Raw genomic sequence first — 9,508 nt, forward strand, 5'->3', positions numbered from 1 at the left:
ATCTTCCTGCCTCAGCCTCCCAAGTACCTGGGACTAAGGTGTGCACTACCACATCTGGCTTCATTTCTCTTTTTCTTTTTTAATAGTAAAGAGGGATGTGATGTGCTTTTTGTACCCATATCTTTATGAAAACCGGGAAAACAAAAACTGGAACGAGGGGCTGGGTGTCTGCCTGGCTCCCCTGGCTCCGCACATACCTGCCTGTCTGGGATGAAGGTGCGTCCCAGCCCCGGACTAGGGTGCACGTACTTGGCCCTGGCCAGGCCACAGGGGAGGGGCCACTGGGGCAAGTGAGGTGAGGAGGAAGGGGCCTGAGAGAGGGACAGGCCATCCACGGGTCCTGGGGCCTCTGCTGGGTCCAGCATTTCCTGAGCTGTTTGGAAGGGAGGCGGGGAAGGACAGATGCTGGCGCAGGAGCTGGCAGGGGGATGCAGGGCGGGGGCCATCCGAGCTGAGGCCTGCAGGGAAGGTGTCTGGTTTAGGGGCCAAGGGGACTGGGTGAGTGAGTTGGGCTTTGGGCCTCATGCCTTGTAGGTGACAGCAGAGTCCTCAGGCAGGAATAAGGTCCTTTGGGAGAGAGGTCTGTGTCTGGACGGAGAGCTGAGGTTGTGTTCCTGGGTGGCCACCTGGCCTGGGTAGTTAGGATGTCCTTGGTATAAGGACCCAGGGTGCAGAGGGAAAGGTGACCAGGCTGGGTGGGAGCTGCCAGCGTGCAGTCTGGAGTTCCTGGCGTTTACTCCGACTAGGACAGTGCCAAGTGCAGGTGTTGTCACCTTGTCTTGGGTGGCTCCAGGCTCTGCCTCGGGCCTCAGGTGCTGTCTCTGGCCACTTATCTCAAAGGCAAAAAGATGTAAGCACTTCCTCTTCCACTCTGTGCTTCCTCTCCCTGGCCTTGCAGCATCCCTGGGGCCCAACCTGGTGTGCATGGCCCCACTTCACAGACAGGCAAAGCAAGGCCCATGGTGGTAAATCAGGCTGCTCCAGAGGTAGGCTCTGAGACTCCTGGGAGAGGATGGACCAATGTTTCCTCAGCACTCTAGAACCCAGGTCCTGTTCTGCTCCCCTCACCCAGCCACAGCCTCATCCTGTGCCTATGGGAGGACAGGCCGTGTGTGGAAATGGATCATCTGCCCGCTGCACTGGGTGCAGGGAAGGCCCCTACTGAGTTGAAAGCAAGTACAAAGGAAAGAGGTTGATACGATCGTTTTGTGATTTATAATTGGCTACCTCTTAACGCAAACTTTTTTTTTTTTTCGAGACAGAGTCTTGCTCTGTTGCCTGGGCTAGAGTGCCGTGGCATCATCATAGATCACTGCAACCTCAAACTCCTGGGCTCAAGCGATTCTCTTGCCTCAGCCTCCTCAGTAGCTGGGACTACAGGCATCAGCCACCACACCCCGCTAATTTTCCTATTTTTTGTAGGGATGGGATCTCACCCTTGCTCAGGCTGGTCTTGAACTCCCAGCCTCAAGCGAGCCTCCCGCCTCAGCCTCCCAGAGTGCTACGATTACAGGCATGAGCCACTGCACCCGACCTCAAACTTTAAAAGAAAAAAAAAACCCAAACCCTTAATAGGCTAAGCTCACTTTTTTTAAAACACAGCTATTTGGAAATGAATGAGAAGCCAAATGAAGTTCCTTCATGCTCTGGGGGTTCCTATGCTGGCTGCCAGAAGCCAGGTGACCTGAGTGGCCCTGGTTCGCATAGCAGAATCTCACCTGGGTTGGGGGTAACATGAGAATAGGGACCTTTCAGTTACTGAGGGGGTGGGGGGTCAATGGTCCTTTGCTCTAGAAAATGGCATCTTCTGGCTCGCTCTTTGAGCCTCCAACCGGGTTGGAATACCTCCAGAAGAGGGAAAAATACTGCTGGTCTACATTTATGGGTATCCACTGTGTGCCCGGCACTGTCTTGGGGTGAGAATGTGATCGGGATGATCTCTTTGCAGTCAGACGTGGCGGTGCTGTGATTACACCCATCGTACAGATGAGGAAATGGGGGAGTGAGCACGTCGGCGGTTTGCACAGGTTGCCCGGCTAGTACAAGCCAGAGCCAGAGTGATCCCTGAGTGTCTGGCGTGCTCAGCCTCTGAGCTGCTGCCGGAGCACTTAGGAGGGGTGCTGCCCTGGGCCCACGCTGGCCCAGATGCTGGAACCACAGGCTGTGCCCAGTGCCTGTCATCTGTCTCTGGCCTGTGAAGGTGGATTTCATCAGCCAGGCAGTTGTCTGGGAAGGTGCTAGCCTCTGCTGGGTCACCCTGTGAGGTCACCAGGCTGGCTCAGTGGGATTCCAGAGATTTCATGGAGCTTCCACACTGCTGGCTGCCCATGGCAAGGATGAAGTTTTCCCTTTTTGAGGAAGTGAGGTGGTGTTTCTCTCTCACTACAGGGCCTGGGCACCACCCTGGGAGGGCCCCTGAGGAGTTCACCACGGCAGTGGGCAGGTAGGAGCTGGCGTTCACCTGCTGCTGGCCCAGTGTTGACATTTTGCAGTCGTGACTCCAGTTCTCAGAAGTGCCATGGCCACCTGACTCCTCTGGGACTGTTGAGGAGGGGTGGTCCTGGTCCCCGGAATTTGCTTCTGGCTCAGTCTGTCCTTGTGCTCATGCTGTTCAGTGGCTGGGAGCCCCAGGGGCTGAGCCGCTGCCTCTCTGCCTTGTGGCTCTGCGAAGGTGTTTGCTGTTAGCCCTTGGTCCTCGGGGCCTCTTCCTTGGCCTGGCAGATTAGCACCCCACCGTGACAAACACGCCGTCTAGGAAGAGCCCAAACATGCAGAAAGTTCTTTTTCCTTCTGCTGGGAGCCAAGGAGCCCTTTGGGGGACCTCCTCCCTTCTCTGGGTGTCACCGTTGCACGAATAGTGTCCTCTCTGCAGGCCTCATTCTTCTACTCTCTCCTGTGCCCTAGGATCATGCGGCCAGATGATGCCAACGTGGCCGGCAATGTTCACGGGGGGACCATCCTGAAAATGATCGAGGAGGCGGGAGCCATTATCAGCACCCGGCACTGCAACAGCCAGAACGGGGTAAGCACGGGGAGCCTGCCTGGTCTGGGATCACGCGGGAGATGCTGGGCCCAGAGGGCTACACCAGTTCGGGTCAGGAAAGGCGCTCTCACGGAGCCCTGGCCCGGAGCGCCCCCTTCCCTTGCACACTGGGCCTTGGAGCGTGTGGAGGCACTGGCCCAGTCAGCCCCGGACAGGGCCTCTGGGAGCCACGCTTGGGTTCAGCCTCAGCCAGGAGGGCGGGAAGCTGCGAGCCAGCTGCTGGAGGCCACCCTCCACCTCTCTGCTGTAGGCCGGGACCTCCCGCCAGCCCCGGCCCTCACACGGCCACATCTTGAGGCCCCGTTGGCTGGATTCTGACCAGAAGCATTCTTCACCTGCGTGGGTGGAGTTTATTGTGACAGTTGAGAGCTGAGTGTAGGGCAGAGAGCCCTGGACCTGGCTCCCACTTCTGCCCTGACCACCCTGGTGGCTTTGGTCAGTGTTGTGGTGCTTTGTGCCTTGGACCTTCCAGGCTGTGAAGCCACCAGGCCCTGTGCAATGGTGTCTGAGATGGGACCAGCTCTTGGTCTGCCCAGAGCTGTGCAGCAGGAGATGGGCCTGTGGCCTTGCAGCCGAGGACAAAGAGCAGGCTCGTTGGTTTCAGAACCACAGGGCTGCTGCAGGCCTTCAGCCTGTCACCTCCTACTGTCCCCAGCCCCGTGATCAGGGAGAGAGAAGCCAGCCCACGGGTGCTAGGGACAAGGGGTCTGTCTTGCTGCTGCAGCCGCACCCTGGGGCAGGCGCAGAGGCAACACCTCAGCCCGCCCAGGGCCCTTGTGCACTGGGGCCCGGTCAGCACCCCTGCTGCATCTTTCTCCTCCGGGCAGAGGGAGGAAGATCCAACCCCGGCCTGCAGGAGGGAGTACGGAGGAGCGCGTGTGTGATACGAGGCCCCACCATGAGCGCTGGGCACAGGCACGATTCCACTGTCAGGAGGCTGAGCGTGGGAGCCAGGCTGGAGATGGGGGACCAGGGGAGATACCGTTAATTATGCCCGGGTCACGCTGGCAGGATGCAGGAGTGAGATCTGCCTTAGTCCGTCCAGGCTGTCATGACAAAAATGCCATGGCCAGGGTGGCTTATCAGTGACAGAAATGTGTTCTCACAGGTCTGGAGGCTGGAAGTCCCAGACCAGGGTGCCGGCGGATCTGACGTCTGGTGAAGGCCCCTTTCCTGGCTCACAGGTGGCACCTTCTCACGTGTCCTCACACGGCAGAAGGGGCTCTTCGGGCCTTCTTTACAGGGGTGCTGATCCAGTTCACGGGGGCCCCACCCTCATGACCTAATCACCCCAGAGGCCCCACCTTGTCGTATTAATACCATCCCATTGGCAGTGAAGAGTTCAACATAGGAGTTTGAAGGGGGACACAGACATTCAGATGGAGGCATACGCGCGCGCAGCCTCAAACAGCGAGCACGTCCTCCTGCCGAGAAGGGGAAGGCCGTGTGTGTGCTCGCACGTCTGTGTGTGCGCGTGTGCGTGTGTGGAATGAGACAGGCCGAGTGGGCGAGTGCGAATGGGTGGACATGGGGACCTTGTGGTGATGGTGCAGTGGGAACAGGTGGCTGGGCCACCGGTGGCGCGGGGCTCGCCTGCCCGGCTGGACCGATGCTCACTGCAGCCCAGCCAGGTTCAAGCACGCCCTCTGGTGGCCCTGGGAGGATGGGCCTGAGCCCGAGAGGCTGGGAGCATGGTGGGGGCCATGCCCCTGGTGACCCTTCACAAGGGGACAGTGAAAGTCCCAGGCAGGGTTGGCAAGAGAGGATGGACATTGGGAAGAAAAAGTCCCCAGGGCCGGGGAGCAAAGGAGAAAGGAGGGGCTGAAGCGGCCAAGTGGGTGACGATGCCAGTCATAGTTGTAGAAGTCATGGCTGCCATTTGGTAAGCACTTAGCATTTTGCAAAGCTCTGAAGTGCTTTAGCTCATATAATCCTCACAGCACCCCTGAGAGACAGATGTTGTTATTTTTATTATCCTCGTTGCATAGATGAGGAAACTGAGGCACAGAGAGGATGAATCTTTGAGGCCACCCGGGGCAGCAGGTGGTGGGTCTGGGCTATGAATCCAGGCCTCACACCTGTGCTTTGAGCCTTGCTCCCCTTTGCTCCTTCTCCGGGCCTGGCTGTGCTGGAGGGACAGTTTTGACAAGCTGACTGGAGAACCCTCCGGGCTGGTGGTCCCTAGGTTAGTGATCTAGAAGTTCCAGTCTCAGGAGGGGTCTGTGAGCTCGGTCAGCACCAGTGCATGGGGGTGACAACCCTCCAGTCCCAGGTGGCTGGAAACTGACCTCTCAGGGGCCTCGCTGGGGCCCTCCCTACTGGGGCAGGAGGCACCCTCTGGCCACCCTCCCCTGGAGGTGTCATCTAGTCTCCAATACCACGTCAGTCCCAAGATTCTGCCTCTAGCTGGCCTCTTGGCTGGCACCTGGGTGCCACCTCAGCCTGTCGACCTTGTTGTGCCCTGGGCAGCACTCCTGACCTTGCCCCCAGCTTGCTTCTCCCAGTCTCCCTCCCGCCCGTACTTGACTTCTGCAGCTCTTGCTCAGTCTCAAAGCCTGGGGCCTTGATTGACCCCTCTTCCCCCTGCACCCACGAGGCTCCAGCTGCGGATCCTGCGGCTCCACCTTCCACATCTCCAGATCTGAGCACAGCCCCCAGCTGCACCCCCATGGGTCCAAGTCGCCAGTGCCACTTGCCCGGATTGCTGCAACAGTCTCTTGACAGGACACCCTGCTGGTCCCTGCCAGCTTATCTGTTCTCCAGCTTTAACCGAAGAGACCCTTTAGCTGTGGAGTCAGAGCACAGCACTCCCTGCTCGGAGCCCTCCAGTGTCTCCCAGCTTGCCCAGAGTCAAAGCCCAAGTCCACATGAGGCCACACGAGTATATATGAGGTCACTCGAGTCCACACAAGGCCACTCAAGTCCCCAGCCCAGCTCTCTAGGACCTCAGCTCCTGTGTCTCTGCCTCAATGCTCCCTCTGGCCACACTGGCTTTCCCGCTGCTGCTGGAACTTGCCGGGTGCGTTCCTGCCTCAGAGCCTTCACACTGGCTCTTCCCCGGGTGCCCGCACGGCCCAGCCTCACTTCTAGTCTCTGCACAAACACAGTGTCCAGTCGGGCCTCCGTGGCCCTGCTGCTCTGCCCTTGACCTACTGTGCCCTAAGTTATCCGTATGGCGAGGCAGGGACCGCTGCCTGCGTGGTTGCCCCAGACGGTCAGCATCTGGACCAAGGCCTGGAGCACGCACGTGGGCTTCCATTAGATGTCCGCCGAATGCAGGAACCTTGTGTCCGGAACAGTCACACTGTGCCCACAGCACGCCCGCAACCACGCCTTGAGCAGGCGTTTCCTTACCCTACATGATTGTTCTGCCCGCTGAGAGAGGCCCTGTTCTTAATCCTCTCTTACAGATGAGGAAACTGAGGCCTAGAGTAGTTGTGTGGCTTTCCAAAGGTCACACAGCTGCATCCTCTGAGCTGCATCAGCCGCAGGGTGGCCATGGTGGGCTCAGGAACAGGTGCGGCTCAAGTGATAGTGGTGATGAGAGCCGACCCTTTCTGGGCCCTTGCTGGATGCCAGACACAGTTCCACGTAGGTCGCATGTGGTAACTTGTCTGATCCCCACGTGTCTGTGAAAGACAGACCGCTATTGCCCACCCCCTTGGCATTTCATGAGCATCCGGTTCTTGCCCTGTGTTGTCCCCTCGAGTCTTTGCAGCAGCCGTTGGGACTGTTTATTATCTGTGTTTACAGAGGGACCGAGATGCAGAGAGGTCGAGTCACTGCCCAAGGTCACTGAGCCAGTAAGTAGTAGACCTGGGATTTGAACCCAGGTCCCAGAACTGTCCTTCTGGGCTCTGCTTCTGAAGCCCTGTAGCCACTCAGGAGCCCAGGCCTCATGGTTTGCCAGGGCACCCGTGCCCAGTGGGCAACATGATGCCATTGCTTTTGGAACATGGCAGAGGGCACTTCTTGGGGCATGTGCTGATTAGAACACTGGTGGCTCTTCCCAGGCGAAGGCTGCTCCTGTCCCTGAGCCCTGGAGGCAGGGAGTTACAGGGCACATCTGAGGCGCTGGGAGCCAGACACTGCAGCTCCGAGATTGTCATACCAAGTGCAAACGTTCATCAGTCCACGTGTTCAATTTTTGTATCACACCAGTCTTTATGGGATACCTGACCCAGGCCTGGCGACCTGCTAGGTCCTGGGACACAGCTGCTCACAGTCAACTTAGAGCTGTCCTGGGTCCTGGCTCACGCTGCCTGCACCCTGTCAGATGCACAGAGCCACCAGCAGCCCAGCCGCCTCTCAGCCTCCTGGCCTGCCCAGTAGAACCCATGGCTTTCTACATGGTCTCGTGATAACGTAATGACAATGTGCTGAGACTCCTGTGTGGCTGCCTGGTAGACATTACTTCTCTTCTTTAGTATTTTAAGCTGGGAGAGAACCAAGTTAAAGTTCATCAGCGGCTTCCAACCTGGGAAGGGCAGGCGGGAAGCCATCCCCAGGCAGCCCTGTTCCAGGCCTTGGCGTCAGCACGGAGGGAGGCTCTGGCTGGCTCTGTCTGGGCCAGCCCTGGGCCTGCACGAGGAGGAGCTCTTGGTCTTCCTCCTGCTCATTCTGCCAGGGCTCTGGGTTACGGAAGGAGCATGAACACCCCTTGCTGAAAGTTACCGGGACACCGAAGTGTATGAACTGAAAAGTGAGTCTGCTTTCGTGTCTCCTCCGAGAGGCCCCTGCCCCCGCCCGAACCCCACCTCACAAGGCCCCACTGGCCTGGCCCTGCTGACCTTCACCCACGTCTCCTGCAGTGTCCCCATGGGGTCCCCCCTCCCTGTGACCCGCTCCGGTCTGTTGCTCTTCCCTCTGCCTGGGCACCGACACTCCCACCTCCTCCTGCCTGACGCCGGGTCATTCACGTCTCAGCCAACATCCCCTCGTCTGAAGTGGCGCCTCCCCCCACATCCCCGCACTGTTTTCCCAGCACCCAACCCCGCGAGGCGTTGCATGTACGCTTATGGTCTGTCCCCCCAGCCAGGGCCCGGGCCCCTCTGGCATACTCCCCACTGCACACCTGGCACCGAGGCGCTGCCTGGCTCCACAGAGCTGCGAATGAGGTGCGCAGGAAGCTGAGGTCCATCCGGGGTCCAGGGGCGCAGAGATGGTCTCAGCCAGTGAGTCAGAAACAAGCTGCAGGGCAGGGAGGTGCAAGGCCACTGCCACCAAAACCTTAAGTGTGTGGGTCTGTGTGGGCGTATCCATGTTGTAATTTCACCTGATTACTCTCCAGGAAAACACACTTGTCTTAATTCTGCTTCAGGGGCTTGCAGACAGTGCTTGCATGGTTCTGAGAGGTGACGGTGCCAGATGCAGAGGATAGTCCCTTAGCCCTGCCTGGCTCCGCGGCCTTTCCAGCTTTTGCCAGTGGGTGGTGCTATAGCCACATAAACGTCCTCAGGGTGAAAGCTGCAATTCCACACGTTGCGTTATGTTGAGCTGTTGTGGGTAGGGCGGGGACAAGCCCATGCAAACCAGAGTGGGGAAGCCCCAGGCCACCCTTGCCGGCATAGCTCTAGAACTTTCCCAGCCAACCCCATTTCCTGCCCAGCCCCAGTTGCCACACCTAGACCTGTCCTGGGACGTTTACAGCCTCAGACACAGTCACGGAGTCCCCTGAGCGCATGCCATGCACCTGAGAATCCGCCCGGAGAGGGGCAAGATCGAGGTTTCCCAACCATACCTCCAAAGAGGCAGGTTCTGGGCCTGGAGTGGGCCTGGGAACTTGCGCGTTTGCCACGTACCTGGCGAGTCCTCGTGCAGGTGGGAGAGCTGCACGTTGGTGTCATGGGCAGCCGGTGGGCAGTGGAAGAGCGCAGAACACACACCAGGGCTACACTGACCTTCCTGCCGTGTGACATGGGGCATCCTGACTAGTATATCCCCCTTGCAGAGGGGCACTGTGAGGGTCAGCTGGGCAGGCGACACCAGAGCAGGCCCCGGCCCCACAGACAGCCTCTCCCTCCTCTGCCCCCCACCCGGCCAGGGAGCTCTTCATTCTCTGTCAACATCCTAAGAAAGGTGATTGTTTCAGAAGAAAGTGGTAGTGGTACCAAGTGCTCTGTTTGGAAGATGAAGACCCACGTTTCCCACTGTGCAAACAGGAGACCGTCTTCTGTATCATTCAGTCAGCAAAGGGGAAAAATAAGTTCGTTCTGGAGACCCTGGCATTACAGGCATGAGCCATCACACCCAGTAAGTTGGTTCTGGATGCTGGTGAGGATGCCATGAGCTGCCAGAGGCTGGTCAGTCCCTGCTGTCCTTCTGAAGAGCACTTTGGGAACATGTATCAAAATATTTGCCTCTGGGACCCAGGAAATAATCCCAAATGCAGAAAACAATTTAAGTGAAAGGATGTTTATCACAGGATTGTTTATAATAAGAATCAGGCCGGGCACGGTGGCTCAC

The 9,508-nt window shown here is 58.4% G+C and overlaps 1 protein-coding gene across 1 annotated transcript in view; it reads left to right on the forward strand.

The window, feature by feature from the left end:
- ACOT7 (acyl-CoA thioesterase 7) overlaps positions 1-9,508 on the forward strand; it is a 111,096-nt gene that overhangs the window by 32,396 nt on the left and 69,192 nt on the right. The window contains exon 2 of the mRNA XM_012662610.1: positions 2,905-3,022. Within this exon, the coding sequence (XP_012518064.1) occupies positions 2,905-3,022 (118 nt within the window). The remainder of the gene's footprint in view (positions 1-2,904; positions 3,023-9,508) is intronic.

This window comes from Propithecus coquereli, unplaced genomic scaffold, assembly GCF_000956105.1.
Source record: "Propithecus coquereli isolate 6110/MARCELLA unplaced genomic scaffold, Pcoq_1.0 Scaffold77, whole genome shotgun sequence".
Classification (NCBI taxonomy): domain Eukaryota; kingdom Metazoa; phylum Chordata; class Mammalia; order Primates; family Indriidae; genus Propithecus; species Propithecus coquereli.